The sequence below is a fragment of the Antechinus flavipes genome, chromosome 4, assembly GCF_016432865.1.
Source record: "Antechinus flavipes isolate AdamAnt ecotype Samford, QLD, Australia chromosome 4, AdamAnt_v2, whole genome shotgun sequence".
Classification (NCBI taxonomy): Eukaryota; Metazoa; Chordata; class Mammalia; order Dasyuromorphia; family Dasyuridae; genus Antechinus; species Antechinus flavipes.
Genome location: NC_067401.1, coordinates 357676112 through 357700006, shown reverse-complemented (window position 1 = coordinate 357700006; position 23895 = coordinate 357676112). Strand labels below are relative to the sequence as shown.

The 23895-nt window shown below is 32.6% G+C and overlaps 1 protein-coding gene across 2 annotated transcripts in view; it reads left to right on the top strand.

Moving 5' to 3' along the window:
* SFT2D1 (SFT2 domain containing 1) overlaps positions 1–23895 on the top strand; it is a 37724-nt gene that overhangs the window by 1461 nt on the left and 12368 nt on the right. For both annotated transcript variants that reach the window (XM_051998091.1, XM_051998090.1), the window contains exons 2-3: positions 21487–21573; positions 22661–22743. In XM_051998091.1, coding sequence (XP_051854051.1) covers positions 21487–21573; positions 22661–22743 — 170 coding nt within the window. The remainder of the gene's footprint in view (positions 1–21486; positions 21574–22660; positions 22744–23895) is intronic.

The window sequence follows — 23895 nt, the reverse complement described above, 5'->3', positions numbered from 1 at the left end:
AGGATTGTTGTGAGGATCAAATGACATAATAATTGTAAATCGATTAGTATAGTTCCTGGCACATGGTTAACTTTATATAAATGTTACATGTTTATTATTATATATGCAAACTTGTATGTATATATGCGTGTAGATTCATTTTTTACCAAGATCTAAATGAAATCTAGCATTGCTGTCAATTATTTAAAAACATTATTCTAAGAAGTCTATAAGCTTCACTGCACTTCCAAAGGAGTCCATTGCATGAAAAAAGGTTAAGAAGATTAAGAAGAGTTGGCTAATTTAGGAAACTAGAACATTTTGAAGTAAAAAGATAAATTAGAGGTAGGAAGACTGTGAGAATATCATGTGGGCTGATAAGGGCCATTTTTTGGGGGGGAATTAAAGTTGGAAGTTGTGACAAACTTGTGTTTTGGTTGCTGATATCGTTTGTTCAGCACATTATATCATGTATGAAATACAGGTGGAAATAGCCTTAAAGAACATCCATTGGAGAAATCTAAAGCTAACACTTAATCCTGTCCTCAAGGAATTTACCATCTTGTTGAGATATAGCCCTTAATTCTAATGTACAAGGAGGGAAGGGGTCAATGTTTATTTAAATTTTATATCTTCCTTAAGATTTTGTATTTTGCGCTACATACTGGACATGGTATAATTTTTTTTTCAAACAAAATAGCTCTTGAAAGAATTAAATTCAAATTCTTAAGTCTGGCTGTATTCATGTTCTTTTAGAGTTCTGCCCCAGACTGTAGTCTAGTTTTTCTCCTAGTTCTTGACCTACTTTCTGCATTTTCCTCACCAGGATTTTAACTTTTCTTCCCCATCACACTTAGATTTTGCTTTCTGTTATATCTTTTGTGGGTGTCATATGTTTTAGATAAAATTATAAACTGCTTGTGGGTAAGGACTTAGGCTTTCTTATCTTTGTGTGCTCCCAGTATCGTGCTCTATACACAATACTTGAGTCACTATTTGAATTTGATAGCTAATTCTCAATGAGTGATATAAACAGTGTTTTTTTTCCTTTTTTTAATTATAATAGTTTTTCATTTCTAATATACATGCAAAGATAGTTTTCAACATTCAACATTGTAAAACCTTGTCTTCCAAATTTTTCTCTCTCCCTTCCCCGTACTCCCCTCCTCTAGTTAGCAACTAATCTAATATAGGTTAAACATAAAATTCTTCTAAATATATTTCCACATTTATCATGCTGCACAAGAAAAATCAGATCAAAAAGGAAAAACAGTGAGAAAGAAAGAAAAAAGCAAGCAAACAATTAAAAAAAAAAGGCAAAAATACTATGCTGTGACCCACATTCAGTCCCCATAGTCCTCTTTTTGGATGTAGATGACATTCCATCACAAGTCTGTTAGAATTGGTCATACAGTAAGTTTGTTTGTGTTTGTTTTTTAGAGGCAATGGAGGTAAGTGATTTGCCCAAAGTTACATAGCTAGTAGTAAGTGTTAAGTATCTGAGATCAGATTTGAACTCAGATGCTCTATCCACTATGCCATCTAGCTGCCCCTCCAAACATTAAGTTTTGAGGGAAAAGAGAAATCATTGTGAACTTAGTGGTGTAGGAAAAGAGAGAAAAAGTGCCCAAATAGATCAGGAGAATTTGAGTTGGTCATGGGAGTAAAGTAAGGACTTTGTAAAGTGATGCAAAGTCATTAGTCAAGAGATTATTATTTATGTCTGGTGTTGTGTGCCAGGCATTTGAATACAAAGATTAAAAATCAAATAATTTTTGCCCTCAAAAATCTTGCAGACTATTGCAGAAACAATGTACAAGATAAATAAATTCAAGATATATATACAAAGTTATTAGCAGGGGAAGCACTAGCAACTGGGTGGATTTAAAAAATGTCTTATAAGAGATGATGTTTGAGCTGGGCTTTGAAGGAAATTAAGGAGTCTGCTGGCTGAGGTAAGAAGGGAGTGTGTTCCAAGGATAAGTTTGTATAGGTGCTTTTTTTTTTCTGGAAAAGCAGGAAGCAGGCCATTCTGTTTGGAATCTAATGTGTGAAGGAGAGCCATTTATAATTTTTTGGAAAGATTGGCTGAGACCAGATTGTGAAGGGCTTTAGATGTCAAATCAGAAGAATTTTTATTTGATCCTAGAAGCAAATAAGGAACCACTGTAGCCTCTTGACTAGGGTTATAACAAGGTCAGACCTATGCTATAAGAGTATGACTCTTATTGTATGACTTTGGCAACTGTGTGGCAATAGATATTGAAGCAAGGAGAGACTGGATGGAGAGAAAACAATTAGGGTGCTATTGTTATAATTTAGATGAGAACCTAAAATAGCATAGCAGCTGTGGGCGTGAAAGGACGAAGAATAAGAGCTTTTGTGGAGGATGAATCAATAAAAGAAGGAAAGTAAATGAATTTGTTGAATGAGATATTGGGGATGACTTTGATGTTTGCAAACTGAGTGAGGAGGGAGACAGAAGTTAGGAGAAAGGGAGGGAGAGAGGGAAGGAGAAAGAGACACAGAAAGAGACAGATAGGTTTAGAAGTTAGTAGAGTTTAAAAAAATTTTTTTTTATTGTCTTTTAGGATAAAGTGTGATTTGTGCATTTATAGATCCTGAGTTTAGGAGCTATAATAGGATGGATAGATAGAATTTTGGATGGAGCAAGTTCTCCCTCCCCTACTTCTAACCCAGTAATAGAATAGGAATGAAATTAACAGTATAGATGATGCTGAGGCAGCAAATTTTTGTTTTGCCCAGTCATATAGTTTCTGAACAACAAACAAAACAAAACAAAACAAAATCTAAGGTCTAAAACTTTTGATAGTTGTTGTCCAGTCTTTTTTTTTTTTAGTGGAAATTTGTTGTGAGGATCCTGCTAAAATATCATTTCTAGTTAGTGGATTAGAGTAAAAATTAAGACCATGCATGGAATTTCAGTTAATATATAGGTTTATATCTCTATGTCTTTTAATCCTTTCCTACTCTTAACTCCTAAATATATTTATAATTTGAAATTTTCATTGAATCCTTCTGATAATGGTGCTTGTGTTTGAGGTTGATCAGTAAGTTAGGAGGTTACTATTACTTTATGACTGAACAGAAAAAAAAAAAAAACCTAGAGTAATTCATTTTCAACACTATCATATAACTTTTCTATAAGATGACTTGTCTGGAAAAGAAGATAAAAGATCACAGGATTTCAGGATTAGAAGGAATCTTAGAGGCTATTTATTTTACCCTTTTCCTAAACAAGAATCCTTTCTGTAACATACCTTAAAAATGACCATCAAGCACTTATTTGAAGATCTGTCCCAAGAGAGAACCTGCTACTTCTTGAGAACAGCCCATTTCACTTTATTTATTAGATTTTTCCCTACTTGAAGTTTAAAATTACTTTTCTGTAACTTTGATCTATGGCTCTAAGTTCTGAACTTAGTTATCAGTTGAATTAAATTTAATTACTTATCCATATGATGACATTTCATCCACAGTCTCTCCTTTCCCACACCTCTATTTTTATTTTTTTCAGATTAAACATTCCCAGGTCCCTCAGCTAGTCGTCATGTTTCAGAGTCACAAGACCCTTTGCTAGCCTGTTTATTACTCTTTTATATATTCTCCAGCTTATATAGGTCTTTAAAATGTGATGTCTAAAACTGAATGACATATCCTGGATGTAATCTAACCAAGGCAAATACTGTCATAGGTACTAAATTAAATGGTTCCCTGTGTTCTTTTGCCATTACAATTCTTATTTTAAAAGGCCTCCCTGGAGAGGCATTATGACACTATTCTGAGTATATCTACTTAGATTAGTGAAGGCTGCCAGAGTACCAGAAATCACCAAAGACAAGGTGAATGTGATTATTTCAGGCATTTTTGCCAAACATAGTAGTTCTCAATCATGAGAACCTTATTGTTATTGATGCTACTGTGCCTTTTGAGACTAGACACTTGGCTTTCCAGCTAGCCAGAGCTGGCAAAAATGAAAAAATATCAAATTGTGTGCCAACTTCTAGTTCAGGAAAATAATGGAATATATAGTGACACAGTGGTAGACTAGGATATTGGGCATTGGGGACAGCAAAAAACTCATATAGACTGAAATTTACATAGAGGCTTATAAATATGAGAAAACTAATGGTTACTTGATTAGGTGGAGTAGACACATACATAAAGCATATTACTAGTGACCTGTTCTGATATACAGAGTGAAGATGTTGAGTCTCTTTTATTATTTTTATTGTATTTTTAATTTTAATTTTTAAAATTGGCAGTGGTTTTCCTTATAAAGGATTATCACATTTTTATTTTTCTTAGTAGACACAAATATTGATTTTGAAATATATTATTCTGGATTTAAATTTTTGATGTCTACCCATGATCTATTGTTGCTACTTATTTGTTCAGAAAGAAAGTTCTTAGGTGAATTATCGTGTGGAAGTAACAGTTGTATGTTTATTTTAAAATTTTTAATTGAATAAAGGAAAAATGCTTTTATCTTGTCTAGAAGAAAACGGGAAAGGTCTCATGTTTGTTAAAATTGGGTTGAGGTTTATAAAGTAGCATCTAGTATTTTGTGTGAAAAAAAAGAAAAAGATAGAAAGGTTTTTGTCATGATAAATTCTTGATAATGATCAACTGCTTTATTTTTTTGAAAAGGGGGTAATAAATTATTGATATAGTGTTTTAATACATTTTTCCCCAACAAACACCATATAAACCCCTTTACCAAATAAACTCCTCCAGAAATTTTTTATAATATTGATTATTGACAGAAGAGATGAATATATATTTTATATTTGTTGGTATGTTAATAATGACTGATCCTTCTTTAAGATTCATGCTGTGCAAATTTATCACATCCTGAACTCTTGGTAGCTGTTGTTTTTAGATCCCTTGGGCATTCTCCTCCTTTCCTCTATAAGTCTAGTCCCCTATCTTCTATCCTCTTACTAGGAGCTTTAGTTCTATATGTACATATTGATGCCTATTTGGAAGTTTAATCCCAAAACTTGAATAAGGTATATAACTATGTCATGCTCACAAGAAAGAACAGGTAAAAGGCAGATGTTGATGACCTTTTCCTTCTGGATATTCTTCTTTAGCTTTTCATGACACAACACTCTGGTTCTTTTCCTACCTGTCTGACTGCTCTTTCTCATGATCATTTGTTGAATCTGCATCCATATCACTCTTAGTAGTTGTCAGTCTCCTGTCCTATCCCTCTTTCTCCCCTCCCCACCTTGGGGGACTTGAGTTTCTCCAGAATTCTGTCCGAGTTTCTTTTCCCTTTCTTTATCTATATTATATCTCCAACATGAGCAAGTCACTTAACCTCTGCCTCAGTTTCCTCAACCTAAAATGGTGATAATAGTATCTATATTCTAGAGTTTTTGTGAAAACAAAATGATATTTGCAAAGTTCTTTGCACAGTACCTACCACATTGTAGGTGTTTAATAAATGCATTTTCCCTTTCCTTTTTTGATTTTCTTCTTTTCCAAGTATAACTTTAGGTTTCCTTACCAGCTTCACTAAAACACAAATTTTTACTCATAACACTCAAACATTCAAAACTCATAACACTATTCTTATTGTCCCATTATCATAGTTTTGTGTTTTTCTATTATTACTTGCTCTTGTGTCTTCTGTATATATCATATTAAAATTGAAGGGGGAGGGGGCAGCTAAGTGGTGCAGTGGATAGAGCACCAGCCTTGAAGTCAGGAGAACATGAGTTCAAATGTGACCTCAGACATTTAACACTTCCTAGCTGTGTAACCCTGGGCAAATCACTTAACCCCAATTGCCTCAGGAAAAAAAAAAAAAAAGTTGGTTGCTTTCCTGTGCGTCCATATAATTTTCTTAAGAAAGTTCCCCTTTTTCCTCTTTAGTGCAAGTGTTCCTTATTTCATAGCTGCAGAGATGACTTTTGCTATAGAATTTTTGTCCATAGGAACTTTCTCATGAACATTTTAAAATACATTGTCCCAAAATCTTGAGGGTCTTCTTTATCACAAACTATGAAAGGGAGTCTTATCTACTTTTCTTCCAAGTAGTCATTATTTTTACTTGAGCAGTTTGTTCTTCATTGATAAATATTGGATTCAGAATAGAATTCTTCCAGTTGCTGGATATTTTTATGGCAAGTCATAAAGATTATTAGTTTTATTCTTCTTGGTAGGGAAGGATTTTCAGGAGATGGATATGTGATAGGCATCCTCCATAACTTCTGAACCTCTCAGCCATTTCCTCTTGAATCACCTATGTTACTATTGAGATTCACCAACATGTTCTCTTTTTATGCTTCTTCTCTCTGATTCCTGGACTTCTTCATATAAATATATTTTAAAAATATAGCAATATTTTCCTCCTCCTTTTACCTGTTCTTTTTCTTGTGAGCATGATATGGTTATACCTTATTCTAGTTTTGGGATTCATTCTTCCAAATTTGTCTCTATATTAAAATTTCTACTTTATTTTGGTTGTTATCTACATTTTATGCATTTGCCTATAGATATTTGAGACTAAGGTTTTTAATATGATCTTTTCTTAGGTTTTTGTCTCCATTGCTGTTTGGGAGTATTTATTGCTATTCTTTCTACATTTTAGCTACTCTATAGTATATAGTTTGGTGAATATACCGTCATTTTTCTCTTCCTTCCCCACTTACCCTTTAATTTAATGTCCTTTTGATTATATTTGTAAGACTCCAGGCAAATACTTCTTAGAATTTTTGTTTGTATTGCACGATAGGTAGGCATTTTTATACACAAGGTACTGTCAAGAAAATTAAGAGTAAGAAAATTTAAGTGACTTAGCTAAGGCCTCACAGCAAATGGCAGTAAAACTCATATTTTCCAGACACCAATGTTAGGTCTTATGCTCTCCTGCATTCCTCTCTCCTAAGCCACTCCCCTTTCAATATTCTTTATTGTGTCAAATTGGGTATCCTAGCATATGACTAAAAATTATCACCTTAGATAATTTACTTCATTTATTTAAGCCTCTTCTAAAACTTGTGGTTCTGTTTGGGAAGATATGGGCAATGTCTCAGAAATCTTTGTTCTTTTTGTTGAGTCATATGGCTTTAAGAAATAATGAAGCATTGAGTCAGTTCCTAGGGCTTGCTTCAAGGATAGCTTGTTGCTTCAGGTTGAGGTCCCCATTCTCCAGTATTTTTTCATTCAGGGTATCTCATTTCTTTGATTCTACTCCACACAGTATTCATTGGACATAGGGTAGTAGTGTCTAAAAGTAAAAACCTGCTATTATTGTTTCTCATTCTCATTATTCTTTGTGGCTATGAATTTTAGTAGTGACCTCCCTTATTCCTCCATCTTCTTAGAGATCTGTCTGTACTGATTGCCTGTTCTATGTGCATATGACCTCATGAGAAATAGAATTTTCTTAGTCTGGGAAATGTAGTCCTTTCCTATCTCAGCCTGTTACATGAGACTCAAATGGAATAATGACATGGAAACTTTTTTAAAATGGTAAATAATCTCTATAAATATAAGAGATTAATAATAGTAATGATGAATTATATTGCTAGCAAAAGTTATAATAATAAATTATATTGTTAGCTATGGAGCAAACTGCTTATAATAGGATACCTTATAACAACTCAAATTAGGTAATTAAAAAGTTAATGTTACAGGTTTTCTTATAGTAAGATATTAATAGAAATCCTCATTAAGTGGTATGCTCCCATTCCCAAAGTCACACTCACTGTTTTGAAACCAGTTTCAACATTTTTCAACTTAACTCAAAGTTCACTGCCATCTGAGACTGGAAATCACCATTTTTGACAGAATATAATGTTATTTTCATTTAAGGAGATGAATAAGGGGAGTCATTTGACTGTTTTGTAATTTATATTAAGTCCCAATTAAATTTGAACTGCTTCAGAACTCCATTGTTGAGTAGTTTATTTATGGGCATGGATATTGTGTGATTGTTAAATAATGAAGCCATATATAAAATAAGTACCTGTTGCAGACATAATGTCACATCTTCTAGATCTGAGCACAACAGAAGCATTCGGAATAATAAACTCCTTATCACCTGAAAAGGTATGCTGATTTCAAACAGTAATACCTCCTTCAGTATCCTCAAAGTGTTATGAAAAAGTTTATATTGTCTTATTGAAAGCCATTAGATCAGAGAAATTATAGTTAGATCAGTTAGCAAGTCAATCAACAAGCATTTATTTAGCACTTGCTATGTTCCAGAGTACTATGTACTTAACTGAGCACTAGGGTTACAAAGAAAGGCAAAAATAGGAGCTTTTTTCAAGGTGCTCACATTCTAATGGACAAGATAACATGCAGATAATTTTGTACATACAGGATACAAAGATATAGATATAGAGTTATTGTATAAATGAAAAGTGATCTCAGAGAGAAGGGCCTAGTATCAGGAAGTAGAAGGTGGAATTTGAGTTGTCTTTTATTTTTATTTATTTTTCCAAATACATGTAAAGATAGTTTTCAACATTCACCTTTACAAAACCTTGTGTTCCAAATTTTTTCTCTCTTCCTTCCCCCCCTCTCTTCCCACAGACAGCAAGCAATCCAATATAGGTTGTACATATGTAATTCTTCTAAACATATTTTCATATTTATCATACTGCACAAGAAAAACCAGATCAAAAGGTGAAAGAAAAAACAAAGGGAGAAAAACCAAGCAAACATTCAACAACAACAAGTGAAAGTACTATTTTTTGATCCACTTTCAGTCCTCATAATATTCTCTCTGGATGCAGATGGCTCTCTCCATCACAGTCTTGAAATTGACCTGAATCACCTCATTGTTGAAAAGAGCAGTGTCCATCAGAACTGATTATCACATAATCTTGTTGCTGTATACAGTGTTCCCTTACTACTACTCACTTCACTTAGCATCAGTTCATGCAAGTCTTTTTAGACTTTTCTGAAATTAACTCATCATTTCTTATAGAACAATAATATTCCATTGCATTCATATACCATAACTTATTCCATCATTCTCCAACTGATGGGCATCCATTGAGTTGAGTCTTGAAATGAGGCTAGGAAGTAAAGAGTCAGTCAGTCAATAAACATTAAGGGTACTATATACAAAGTACTGCTCTAAGCTTTAGAGATACAAAAAGAGACAAAAGACGGTCCCTGCCCTCAAAGAGCTTACTATCTAATGGGGGAGACCTCTTGCAAACAAAATATATATCAAGAAAAGTATACACAGGATAAAGGGGAGATAATTAGTAAAAGGAAAGGCTTTGGCGTTAGGAATGGTTGAGGAAGACTTCATGTAGAAGTTGGAGTTTTAGTTAAAACTGAACGGAAACTGTGGAGGTCATTAATCAGAGTGGACAAGCATAGAGAACATTCATAGAGAATTCTTTGAGTCAAGAGATATGGCGTATCTTGTTAGAACTATCTGGAGATCAGTGTCCTTGGATCAGGATATGTGACAGAAGAGAGAAGACTTGAAAGGCCATATGTAAGAGTGAGATTTGAATGTCAAAAGGTGGATTTTGTTTTTGTTTCTGGAGGCTGTAGAGAGTTAGTGGAATGTGTTGCCTAGTGGAGTCACTTAGTTGGAACTTCTTCATGTTAGAAAAATCACTGAAAATCACTAATGACTGAATGGAGTGAGAGCCTGCAGTAGAGAGGTGGCCGTGTCAGAAAAAATGTATTCAAGAAATGTTGCAAAAGTGAAATCAACAGGCCTTGCCAACAGATTGGATATGGAAAGTGAGAATTAGAGGTTTGTCCAGGCATAGGGGATTACTAATGGCATGTAGGAGAAAACGCTGAACAGGCAGTGTAGTTGGATCATAAAATGAGTGGAGGAAAAAAGAAGACTGGAAAGGCCTGGGATATGAAGGACTTTAAGTGTCAAGTAATATTTTTTCTTTGATCCGAAGTTAATAAGGAACCATTAGAGTTTATTGAACATTGAGGTAACGTGGTCAGACTTACACTTTGGCAAAATCACTTTGGCAATTGAGTAAAGGATAGATTGGGATAGAGTTAACATTTGAAGTATTTTGCAAATATAACTGAACTATATAAATGCTAGTTACTATCATCATTATTATTAATGGATTAATTACAATAAAAATGTTATTTATAAGATAGTTTTATGAGAGGGAAAAAGGAGATATACAAAACATATGAAGGTAGAAATGACAACACTTGTCCACAATATGGATATGAGGAGTGAATATGATAGAGGAGTCCAAGATGACATAGGCTGTGATCATGGGTGAGTGGGAAAATGTTGATTTCCCAGTAGTACTAGGAAAATTAAAAACATGAGTTCTGTTTTTGGACATTACAACAGTAGAATATCCCATTCAAAATGTCCAAGTGGCATTTGGAGATGCAGGACTAGCTTAGAAGAGAATAAGACTGAATAGATAAAGCTGGAAATCATCTTCATAGAGATAATAATTGAACCCTTTGGAATTGGTTGAATCATCATAGTTTAGAAAAAGAAATAAAGACCTGGGTTAAGACCCTACTATGGTTACTGAAGTGACCTAAGTGAGGATCCATCAATGGAAACTGAGGTATGATCTCATAGGTAAAGTAAAAAAACACACACACACACACAAAAACCAGAAAACAGTGCTTTGAAAACTTTGATAGAATCTAGGAAGATTCTCTGATCCAGGTTATCAATTGTGTCAAAGGCTCCAGAGAAGTGTAGTAGGATGAATATTGAGAAAAGTTTTATTTTTAGTAATTAATCACTGATAACTTTGGAAAAAGAAGTTTTGAGAAATAGGGAATTAGTTCCTATGATCACCATAAACTGATCTTTCTATAGAGATTGCTAAAAATATACTTTTCTGCATAGTTATTTATATATAACAAAACATTAATTCTGATAATCTACTTTTTCTAACACTGTAATCATGAAATAACCCATAAAATGCAGGAAAAAGGAAAGACATCATGGGATAAGAGGGTCTGGGACTGTGACTTCAGAAGAATCCTTAGGTTAAATAGGGAAAAATATTATATACTTTCTTTAATTACCTTTTTGGTTTCATTGGTTTTTGTTTTGTTTTGTTTTGTTTTTTTGCTGAGGCAATGAGGGTTAAGTGACTTGCCCAGGGTCACACATCTAGGAAGTGTTAAGTGTTTGAGGCCAGATTTGAATTCAGGTCCACCTGACTTCAGGGCTGGTGCTCTATCCATTAGGCTACCTAGCTGCCCCTTAGTTTCATTGTTAAACTATTTACTCTGATAAAAAACATATGCTTCAGGGTGAGATGGAAAGTGGTACTCCTGCAGGTTCTGCTGTTGTAGTTGGTCTAAACCCCTAGGTGGAGGCTGGATGACTGGAGGAGTGTCTGAAGTGACCATCATATCATTTATCCACAAACTTTCCATTTTTTTCAATTCCCTCACCACATGCTTGAGAAGTTATTTTAGCACTTTCTCGAATAATTCATAACACTTTTCTGAATACCTTCCACCTTTTTCAGTATATATGGCACCTCTTTTTTTTTTTTTTTTTTGCTGCACAAAAGTGAAAAAAAGATTAGTAATAAAACGTTAGATGTAAATGTTGAGGATTGGTTGTATATGGTCATGGTATATGTTCATTATTTGTATTACTTCTTATAAATCTTTCTATTTTTAAAAAAAATTGTATTTGTCATTCCTTATAGTACAATAATATCTTGCTACATCTTATCTTTTAACCTTGGCCTTAAGAGTTTGTTTTCAGTTCTGCTATTATAGCAAGTATTGAAATAAATAGATCTTTTACTGGCATTAAATTGCGTGGGGTATAAGTGTAGTCATTAGTCAAAGGACATGAACTTTTGGTAATTTTTCACACAAAGTTTTTTTTTTAGAGTGGTTGGATAAATTTATAGCTATACAGTTGCCAATTAGTATATTTCTTTTCTTCAAAAGTTAATGTCAAAACAAAAAGCATAACTTTAAAAAAGTCATTTCTGAAAATATTTCCCCTGCAAAGTCATTCCTCACTTCAAAATTGAATTATCATCTATAACAAAGAAAAACTGTTAAGCAAAAAATACCAAATCCAGTAACCTTGTTAATAATGCATATAGCACTTAGCCTTTGTATGCTGCTGTCATTTCCCTAGTTAGGCCCCCTGACAATGTCCACTTGTTTTCTTGGTTAGTTCCCTTTTCCTCATTCTTGCCATTTTACAGATTGTAAGACAAAACCTTAGTTGTTAAATCTGTATTTCTCTTCTAAGTGGTCTAGAACATATCATACTATGAACATTTGGTCATTTATAGAGTGTATTTCTTATATTGAAAACTTCATATGCTTTTACTATTTTGGGGAAGTGCCTCTTGCCCTTAAAAAAGTGATGTCTGTATATATATATTAGATATCAAACTTTGATCCAGTGATATTTTATTAAAAATGATTCTACCTCTCCTTTCTAAGCTTCTCTTTTTAATCTACATTTATCTGTTGCTAAATGATGCTCCATAAGAGTGTGATTAGGGGACCATTTTACTTTTATCTCTTTTCATATTGGGAAAGCTTCTAGTGTGTGTGTGTGTGTGTGTGTGTGTGTGTGTGTGTGTGTGTGTAGACAATTGGGGTTAAGTGACTTGCCCAGGGTCACACAGCTAGGAAGTGTTAAGTGTATGAGGCCAGATTTGAACTTAGGTCCTCCTGACTTCAGGGATGGTGCTCTATGCACTGCACCACCTAGCTGTCCCTAATAATTTTTTTCTCTTGAATGATAGTTGTTGATTTTAGATATAGATATTTAATTATATTAAAGAAAGACCCTTACATACCTATGATTTTTAAAGCTTTTAATATAAATGAGTATTGTATTTTGTTAAGTACTTGGTATTCTTTGAAATAATCACAGGTTTTTTTGGTGATTATTGTTAAATATGATAATTGTTTTCTCCATGTTGATCCATCCTTAGTTCCTTATTTGACTTCAATTTAGTTCTGGTAAATCAGTTTTGGGGTGTATTGTAAGAATTGTATTTTAAGTTTTTTTGTAATTATATTCATTAGAAAATATGGTTTATTGTTATTTTGCTATCTAACTAGTTTTGAGTTATCAGGAATAGTGTTTAGTAGAGTGAGTCATATATTTTAAATGTTAGAACTCACTAGTAAATCCACTAGACTTAGCTCTTTTTCCTGTGGTTGTTCTTATAAGATCAGTTAATTTTTTTCCTCAGAGATCGGCTTAAGGTCTCTGCTTCTTGTTTTGCTTATTTCTAGATACTCATCTGCTTCCTTTGGTCCTTAAATTCTTACTTTTTGTAGCATATAATTGCAATTAATAAATTTTCTTTTTTTTCTTTTTCTTTTTTTGTTTTCTGTTTCTTTGGAAAGATTCTTCATGAATACAATTTTTTCTTTTTCTTTTTATTTTAAAATCCTGCTTTGTGAACTCTGATTTCAGATTTAAATTCATTTGTAAGTTATTCTTTTTTGAGTTTTATTTTTCTTTTGAACCATTCTGGCGTTTCTTCCTTGATTTCCATGCTCTTCCATGATTTCCACAGAAGCCTTTCTTTTATCAAGTAATACTGGTTCCCTTTCCTTCATATTAGATTTTTTGATAAAAGTACTGTGGTTTCTTTTTTAGGTCCCACTCATTCTTCCTTTTGATTTTAGGATTACTTGTATTATCTGCTTTGCATTCAGCTCTTTGTCTTTTTTTTTTTTTTTTATTTTTTTGGTATTTTAAGCATTTTCTTTTTATTCTCCATTACTATTACTCTTTGGCCCTTCCTTTTCCTCTCATACACAAACTTCTAAGTCAGGACTCTTTGTTTTCTTCAGTTATAAAATTTTATATCAATTTCTGAAAGATGTTGAATATTAGACTTTTATCGGAGCTAGTTAATGCAAAATTGTTTTCTCAACCCATGCATTTTCTTTTTAGTCAGGTGAATTGATTTTTTATGTAAACACTTTCAATATGTACATAAGAAAAATACTTTTATTCTAAGATTAATCTATAACTTATAGTCTGCAGTGACAGAGGAAGTTTATACACTAGTCACTCCTCACATTAACAAAATTAAAGACCTTTGTACATAGGTATTCTCTCTACTGAAGCTAGTTGTGGGTTGATAAGCAGCTTTTGCTGATATGGATTGATTTTATTTTTTATTGTTTCCCCTTCTAATAATACACTTAGGAGAAATCAAATGAAGAAAATTGCTCTCACTATTCACTAGAATTTCAACAGGACTTGGAAAATCTCTTCATAAATAGCTTTGATAGTAAATTTGTAGAGAATTATTTAGTGAAAAATTATTAATGCTGCCAGGAAAATTATCTTTCCCATATTTATTACATTTTATAAAACATTTATTTACATTTTAGTTTCATTGCAGCAAAAGATTATTTTCAACATTTATGTTTTTTTATTTAACTTTTGTTTCTTTTCCTTGAAATGTACATTTTTGTGTTATCCTCTTTCTCCCCATTTCCCCTCTACCTTGGTCTATGAAATACTCTGTCTAGCCTTTTAGATTGATATAAAAATGAGCAAAAATACCAGGGTGAGTTGAAAAATAATATACTTTGATATAATTTCAGCATGTAGAAACAAAAAGTAAAAGAGCTTTGCTGTGTATTACATTTGAATAAGCACATGGATAAGGATTTACCAAGCACACACTATATGCTAGTCACTGTGCTAAGCACTGAGGAATACTTTAAATGTTTCAAGTATGTTGTCTCTTTTGAAATAGTTTTTGGAGGGCAGAAAAAATGGCAGAGTCAACATTTTTGCTTAACTCTTCCAACATCTCTTCTGCAATAATCTAGAAAATATATCAGATAGAATCCAAATCAGGAAAAGTAAAAAAGAAAACACAGTGAGTCATTTTTCCAGAGACAGAGTACAAAACCCATTCAGTAAACTTCAATATGTGGCTCCTCAGAAACTGAGCAGTGGTGACTCACTTTTAACCTGTGGTCTTGCATTTAAGCACCCCTTGGAAAAAATCAAGATAGACCAAAGGAGAGTTAGCAGTTCAGTTGTTCCAAATCTGAAGAATGTTCCAGTGGGCTAACCATGCCTGAATCCAGCAATAGACTACTGAAACTTAACTATACACAGACCAATAGACCCATACCTGGATCAGAAACTCTTACAGCTCATACCATAAATCCAATAAACAGACTTTCTCTTAAGTCATATCACTTTGAAAGCATTGAAAACTTGCAGACCCCTATCTTCCTGCCTCAGTCTCTGAGTTGTAAATGAGCAGAGCCCAATACTAACAAAGTCTAAAGTCAAGAAGTAAGCTAGAAGAATGAATTTAAAAAAAAAAAATCTGATCATAAAGAGCTCAAAAAAAAAAAAACAACTTAATATCTATAAGCAAAGACTAAAAAAAAAAAAATACAAATTGGATTCATGCCCAACAATAATTTTTAGAAGAGCTAAAGAAACTTTTTAAGAGGAACAAAAAGAAAAAACAAACAAGAATGGCAGAAGAAGAAAAAGAATTGAGAACTATGCAAGAAAATTGGGGGAAAAGAATTTAACATTACTGAAGAAAATAACTCTTAAGAAATTAGAATTGGCCAAATGGTCAAAGAAGAACAAAATCTTTTAAATATGTAAATATTATTTTTAATGACATAAAAAAACAATTTTTAGCATTCATTTTTTAAATAAGATTTTGAGTTCCAAATTTTTCTCCCTCCGAACTCTCCCCTTTTCCAAGATGGCAACCAGTCTGATAAAGATTATATGTATAGTCATGTAAAACATTTCCAAATTAGTCATGAAGAAACAGAAAAAAGAGGAAAAAACAAAAAACAAAAAAAAAAAAAAACTAACAAGTACAAAATGTTGCCGAAAAAGATTCTTTAAAATAATTAATATACCCCAAAAAGTGATTATTGAATAAATGGAAGTTAATGATTCTAAGAGACACTACTTTCCATTTAAAATTTTTGATTTAATTTGGGATTAAAACTTTTTATTGTATAATACATATTTTCTCATTTTTATTTATTTTAAATATTTATTTAAAACTAAATACAAAATAAAAACAGAAAAGAAAGACAGAAAAAGAAAAGGAAAAAGGGAAAAAAAAAAAAAAACATCGTCATGTGCCCAGCAGAACATCAGGGAGGCTTCAAAATTTGTAATAATAGATTCCCATTTCAAAAAAGCATATATAAGAAGAAATTATATTCATGCCTGTCCATCTTTTCTTTGCTTCCTTGCTTGTAGGCTATTATTTGTTCTTTGTTGTGTACTTTTTTTACTTCATTTTTTTTTTTTTTTTTGTTCCTTTTCATTCCCCTCTTATCCTCCAAGCAGGCCACAGTTAAACATGGATAGATTTAAAAATTTTAAAATATCTATATGTATACATATATACACATACATATGAATATATACACATATATAAACACTCAGATATGTGTATATATTCACATGTACACAAACACACACCTACATGCACACACATATATACATACACATTTACACATATGTAGACATGCATTTAAAACAAAATTAATATGGCTAATACATAGATTTATCTCTTGTTTAAATCTTTAAGTTTGACTTTGAGATCAGTACTGGCCCTATTTTTTTCTAATAAATTCTACTACTGACCCTTGTTATTGTATTTGTATATATCTCTTATTGTCTGTCTCTGCTGACTCTTCTATTTTAGTTCTTTAGTACTTCTACTTTAGTACTTTCATTGGCCTACTATTACTTAATCTCCCCCCCCAATTTATGTCATTCTTATTAATCTACATACTTTATCCCAGTTCCATTACTCTAAACACCCTTCTGTACTCAACCTTATCCTATGCTACCCTTTCTCTCCCTCTTTTTCCCTTCCCCATTAATCTAAACACCTTGTCCCATTGCAGTAAATCTACATTCTTCTATACTCCATCTTAACCTATTTCATCCTCCCTTATTACTTTATAGATTTTGGAGTATACTATACTTTCATGGTATATATATGTTTTGTTCCCTATTTAACCCATTCCTGATGTGAGTAGGTTTTCTGAACTACCAGCTCTCCTCCCCATCTAATGGTTCTGTGTCAGTTCTTCCTCTGCATCTCATTTATATGGCATAATTACTATTTTTCTTTTCCTAGAAAGTTTTGCTTTTCAGAGTCATATCAGATTCTGCTCTTCCCCAATTTTTCTTTTGAACTTCTCAGTTTCTGATATCAGTCTTAGATGTATAGTTTATATTTTCATGTATAAAACATAAACAGTTTGTCTTTGTTGAATCCCTTTAAATTAGTCTTTGATGCTGGCTCTTATGTGTTAAATTTTCTATTGAATTCAGATTTGGTTGAGACAAAATCTTGAAAATATGGAAGTTAAGAGAATTTTTTAAAATTCATATTGTGCTTAGTTTTGCTGGATATAATATTTTTGCCACAGACCTAGTTCTTTTGATTGTCAGTATATAATATTCTAGAACTATGGTCTTTTATTGCAGCTGCTGATACTGTATTATTCTAAATGTAGCTCTAGCATATTTGAATTTATTTTTTGTTTGTTTGTTTTGTGTGGGACAAAGACCACAAGCTCAAATCAAGGAAATTTCTCAAGGTAGAAGCAGAAAGAAATTTTATTACAATTTTGTGAGAAAGAGCATCTTCCTCCCAACAAGCAGTCAGACAAGGAGAGGCAAGGGACAGAAAGAAGACAAAGAACTATGAGAAGAACTCTTAAGTCATTCATATCACTTTGAAAGCATTGAAAACTTGCAGACCCCTATCTTCCTGCCTCAGTCTCTGAGTTGTAAATGAGCAGAGCCCAATACTAACAAAGTCTAAAGTCAAGAAGTAAGCTAGAAGAATGAATTTAAAAAAAAGAACTATGGTCTTTTATTGCAGCTTCTGATACTGTATTCTGGAAAAAAGTTTACCATGTCCAGCAAATAAACTCTTTTTTAAAGAATGAATTCATGCTATAGAGGCACCAGGATAAAAAGAAAATGGAATAGTCTCTGCACTTCAAGAAGTTTACATTCTATTAGGATAATTTTTAAGAAGTGATATACTCTTTTAATTCTGAAGAAATAGTCTAAATATACTTGTTAAAACAACCATGTGTACTACCTTAAGAAACTTCTGTGATAATAATCATTTTTATATCTAAGTGAATTAGGGATTCACTTAGAACTCTTAGCATTTTATTATATAGGAAATCCTGTCTAGTCCTGATCAAGTTAGTAACATTATGGTTTTATTTCTAGTGCATTTTTGAATAAAAGGCTTCTATCACCTTACAGTGGCATGGGATTATTTTCAGAAATGAAGTAGGATACCCATATTTCTCAGTATTGTGGATTTATGCTTTTAAATTTTTATTTTTTAAAAACATTTTAATTTTATTTTTAATGGTATTTTAATTTTTTCTCATGTCAAGATTTTTATCATTCAATTTTATGATATTTTGAGTTATAAATTTTTCTCCTTTCCTCTCTTCTTCCTTCCCCTCTTTCAAAAATGATAGGAAGTTTGATAACATTTATACATGTGCTGTGATGTAAAACATTTATTAGTCACAGCTATAAAAGAAACAGATCAAAAGAAAAAACTAAAAGAAAGAATAAAGGAGAAAAAATATGCTTCTCTGCATTCAGAGTCCATTAGTTCTTTATCTGAATATGAATAACATTTTCCTTTGTGAGTCATTTATACTTGTCTTAGATCATTTTGTGGCTGAGAAGAGCTGAGTCATTCATAGTTGATTATTATACCATGTTGCTGGTACTGTGTACAGTGTTTTCTTGGTTCTGCTCATTTCACTTTGCATCAATACAAGTCTTTGCAGGTTTTTCTGAAATCTGTTCACCATTTCTTATTGCACAATACTATTATATTAGATTCATATACCACAGCTTGTTTAGCCATTCCTCAGTTGATGAGAATCCTCTCAATTTCTAATATTTTGCCACTATGAAAAGGGCTGCTATAAACATTTTTGCTTATGGAGGTCCATTTTAATTTTTTTTCATCTCTTTGGGATGCAGACTTCATAGTAATATTGTTAGATCAAAGAGTATACATAGTTTGGTTGCCCTTTGGGCATAGTTCCAAATTGCTTTCCAGAATGGTTGGATCAATTCACAACTTCACCAGTGTTTATTAGTATCCCAGTTTTTCCACATCCTCTCCAAAATTTATCACTTTCCTTTTTTGTCATAATAGCTAATCTGATAGGTGTGAGGTGGAATATTTTAATTCACATTTCTCTTAATAGAAGTGAAAGTTTCCTATATAAGAATTCTTAGATTTGCTTTTTGCTATATAAGGTAATTTCATTAGTGATAGGCACAATTGTACTGGGTGTATGGAGTGTTCAGGGAAGACTTGTACATCTGGTGAGAGGATTTGCTGAACTCTTTTTCAGGAATATTTATCCTTTGCTTTTGGTGTCCACCTTTTACCCAACTCTTATCTGTGGCGCCTAGAAGTTGTAGGGTGTCTAGTCATCACATTTTGGTAAAAACCATTGGATAGATAGATGAAACGAGGTTGGGTATGAGACCTGTCAGTTTCCCCCAACCTTGTTTTATCCATCATTAGTGTCTGCCCCAAGCATATTAAGACTGCGCCTCGTGAAATGGGCAAATGAAAATAGTTTATTTCAGTGGCTACAAAAGTGGCTGAAGCAGGCACTGTGGATGGAGAGCTTGGAGAGTGGTCCAACATCAGAAACACCAAGATTGCATTTTTGGTCATCACCAGTTATTTTGACTTTTGTCTTGCCACTGGACTTTGATCACTGTGGAAGAGAAAGTGAAGTTGGTGACTGTGCACCTCTGCCTCTCTTAAATCTAATTTACATGTGAATCAAGATATCATGTGATGTCATTGATCCTTTTCTAAATAAAGGACAAACTTTTGGTATACATTGGTTAATAGAAATACATTATACACAATAACTGCAAGAGTATGTGATGATCAACTATGCTCCAAAGCAATCCCATTAGACTTTGGGCAGAAAATGCCATCTGCATCCAGAAAAAGAACTGTGGAGACTGAATGTAAATCAACACATGCTATGTTCACTTTTTGTTGTTGTTGTTGTTGTTTTTAATCTCTAATCTCTCCCATGGTTTTTCCTTTTTGTTTTGATTTTTCTCTCCCAACATGATTCATAAAGCATTGTATATTAAAAATAAATAAACTTACTAAAATAAAAAATATATGTATATATACTGATTAAACTTGTGGATGAACGTATAATCAATATCAATGTAATTTTTGTTGCCTATTTTCCATTTCAAGTTTACAGTTGTTTGAAAAATATGGTCTCTACCTTTAAGGTATTTATTTCCTAATAGTAGTTAGGAAGTGGCACTTTATTCAAAAAAATTCTTAAGTATCTGGGGAATACATTTAGAAATTCTAGACAGTTTGATTTGATGTTGGTCTCTAAGTCCAGAATAGGAAAGTTAAGGAGAAGCTGGGAAAAGGAAAAGGTATGCTAGAGCAGGATTTTCAAGTGAATTAGGAGAAAAATTACTAGAGAAAGTGGTTGGTGAAGGAGCTATGGAGGAGATGGAAAGCAAAGAAAGAAATAATTCATGGCAAAGGCATTCTTGAACTAGTATGCCTGGAAAAGAAGTCATTAAACTAGAGAAACTGGTCCTAATTCCTCCAGAGCATGGACTCTGTTAAGGGAGATGAGGAAATTGGGAAGGCCTTGGCCAATGAGAACTTGTTCTGGGAATAACAATGAGATTCACAATGGCTACAGTCTTCCCTAATCTGTCATTATTATTCTATCCATGTAAAAAATCTTTCAAATGAAAGATTTGATCAGTACTTAGGAAGTAGATGAAAAATTAAAACAAAGTGAGCAAATATTTTATGCTATATTAAAATTAATATTTACTGTGATTGACAAGAGTCTTTATTTAGTTATTCTTATCTACTTTTCATGCTACCTAAGGATTCAAGATGGATTTGATCAGGTAAGGAATACACTATAGGATTTTTAATTGTGTAATAGTTTTTAAAAGTTCTAATTTTATTTCATTATTCTTAAAACATACAGTCTTACTTTCAAATGCACTTGTGCATTGTGTGTTCACATATTGGAGAGGAAATTATTCCTAATTCTACATATTTAATTTATTCAATGAGCTTTGGTAAATCAGATTTAATTGTGGTACTTAATAGTTGAATGTGATACTCTAATCAGTACTCTGTAAGTCACATTAATTCACTTAATTTGATAAGGATTTACCTAACTTGTAAGGGATTTACTCATGGAATAAACTGTCAACAGAAAACGTATTTTAACTTAATGTATTTTGATTATTGAAAAATCATTATGGCTTTGAGCTTCTTTTATAAATAGAATCTTTAGATATTTAAATCATTTGTCATTTGACCATAGATGAAATTAAAATATTTCTTAGAGAATCAAACTATTGTCTCATTTTATCGTGAAAAAAAATGTAAGAGTTTCAATATAGATTTCAAATTTTTTTTTCTCCTCTTTAAGGTCCTAGATGCTTCAACACTTTCTTGGAATACTAGATTGAAGTGGTTTGTCATATGTTTCATATGTGGCATTTTATGTTCTCTTATTGTAAGTCAAAACCTTATTTTTAAAAATATTTAATATAAATAAAATGACAGCCTAAAACATTTACAACTGTATAGCTATAAGTAAAGTAGAGGTAATATAGTTTTCATAGGTTGAGGTTATCATTTGAACTATGAGGTTGAGCCTAGGAATGTAACTTCCCCTTGGTATACTATTTTTTTTTTAACCCTTTAAATGTATCTTGTATAAAGCCTGAATTTAGCTCAGGATCCAAGCTTTTGCTTTGATGGGCTTTTGGAGATGCCACTATGCCAGTAAATATATTGTGCAGATATATTAAAATCATTGGATTTTAGCTCCTTAAAACACTTCTGGATTCTACGAAATCTGTCTTTTCTGGATTCAAAAAATTCTGCTTTTCAAATGCTTGGGGATGGTAGTGAAGCAACATTCTATACAACAGTTTAGAAGAGAAAAAACACAGATAACAAAACCAAAAAAGAGTGAGAAAAATACATTAAACCTTATTTAAATTAAAATATAAACAGAAAAAAGTACTGAAATATGGTAATTTTCATGTATGTATATTTCAAAATGGTTTATTTTGGAGATATAATCTAGCCTTTTTTAGTAGGCAATATAATAACCAATACTACAAAGAAATAAGGTTAATTTTTTTTTTCTCAAAAACAATCACCAAGTTTTCCCAGAGGGAACAGTTTGTGTGTAGGGAAAGCTATAGTAATTTAGATTTGTTGTTATTTTTTTAATCTGTCATTGAAAAAGAATGTCATAGAAGGTTCATCCATTTCATTTTATTCTTTAGCTCAGAAATGTCCTACAGCTCATTAGTGGGAAAGGAATGACTAGAACCGGGATCTCCTAATCCCTGGTCCATTGAGCTAGGTTTAAACAATAATTGTTGCAAGGAAATGTATTTAATATAGTTGTTATTTAGAAATAGGCCAGAAAAAATGAAGTTTGTTTATAGATCCTTCCCTAGAAATGAGTATGTAACATCTTTATTATTGACTTATTTTTTGAAATTCTGTTTAGCAGTAGATGATTAGATTTTTTTTTTTTTTTGGTTTGGAATTAACTCTTGGATTAACTCTAAAATATAATATAGGGAACAGCATTGCTATGGCTTCCAGGAGGGGTGAAACTTTTTGCAGTTTTCTACACTTTGGGAAATATTTCTGCATTAGCCAGGTATGTGTATGTTAAATATTTATCCTTTAATATTGATGCTAACTGTTTAACTTTTAAAAATAATATTCACTGGAAACATTTAGTTGTGTATGTGCGTGTGTGTTTTACTAAAATATTACTATTAGTGAATACTAATTTACTATTAGTAAAATACTACTAATTAATAGTAATTACTATTACTAATACTCCAATTACTATTGGAGATGGAGCCAAGATGATGGAGTGGAGGCAGGGACTCCTGAACTCTCTTCTAGACTCTTCCAAGTATCTTTAAACAATGACTAAACAAATTATAGAGCATCAGAACCCACAAAAAAGACACAGTAGAACAATTTTTCAGCAGAAGGTGGCCTGGAAGATTAGCAGGAGGGGTCTATTACCTCTGGGTGGGTCTACAGCATAATTGCAATTCCTGGTGCACCAGTAAGCTGGCTGTGGGGCTTCTAAATTTGCAGAAGTGGCAGTGATCTCCACAACTCTCAGCCCACAGGCTCCAAGAACAATTGAGCAAGAAAGGTTTAAGGCACTAGGGTGTCAGGGGAACCTCCGCAGACTAGATCAGGTTTTAGGAGTCACTGAATGATGGCAGCAGTAGTGGTAAAGTAGCAGCAGCAACCAGCTGTTGCAGTGAAAGCAGTGGCTTTCTCAACCTACAAGTAGGGGGTTCTGAACTTCTGGGAGATTAAAGGGACCTCTTTACTTTCACTGAGACAGGATTCTGTTGCTTTGTCCTTACTCAATTCTAGGTTGCTATACTAACTCAAGGTTCCTAGAAGGAACAGCTGCACAAAACCCCTGAAGCTTGAACATTGCATGTCCAAAGCGCTATAAAGCATGCATATCCTTTGACCTACTAATAAAACTACTAGGCATAAATCCCAAATGAGATTTTAAAAAAAAGGAAAAGAGTCTATATGTATAGCAATATTTATAGCAGCTCTCTTCTCAGGGCAAAGAATTGGAATGGGGAATAGCTGAATAAATTGTGGTATGTGATTTTGATGGAATAGTAATTGTTCTATAAGAAATGATGAGCAGGATGCTATCAGAAAAATCTGGGAAGTCTCTATGAGCTTAAGCAAAGTGAAATGTACTGTATACATAATAATAGCAAAATTGTGGAATAATCAATCAGCTGTGAATGATTTTGCT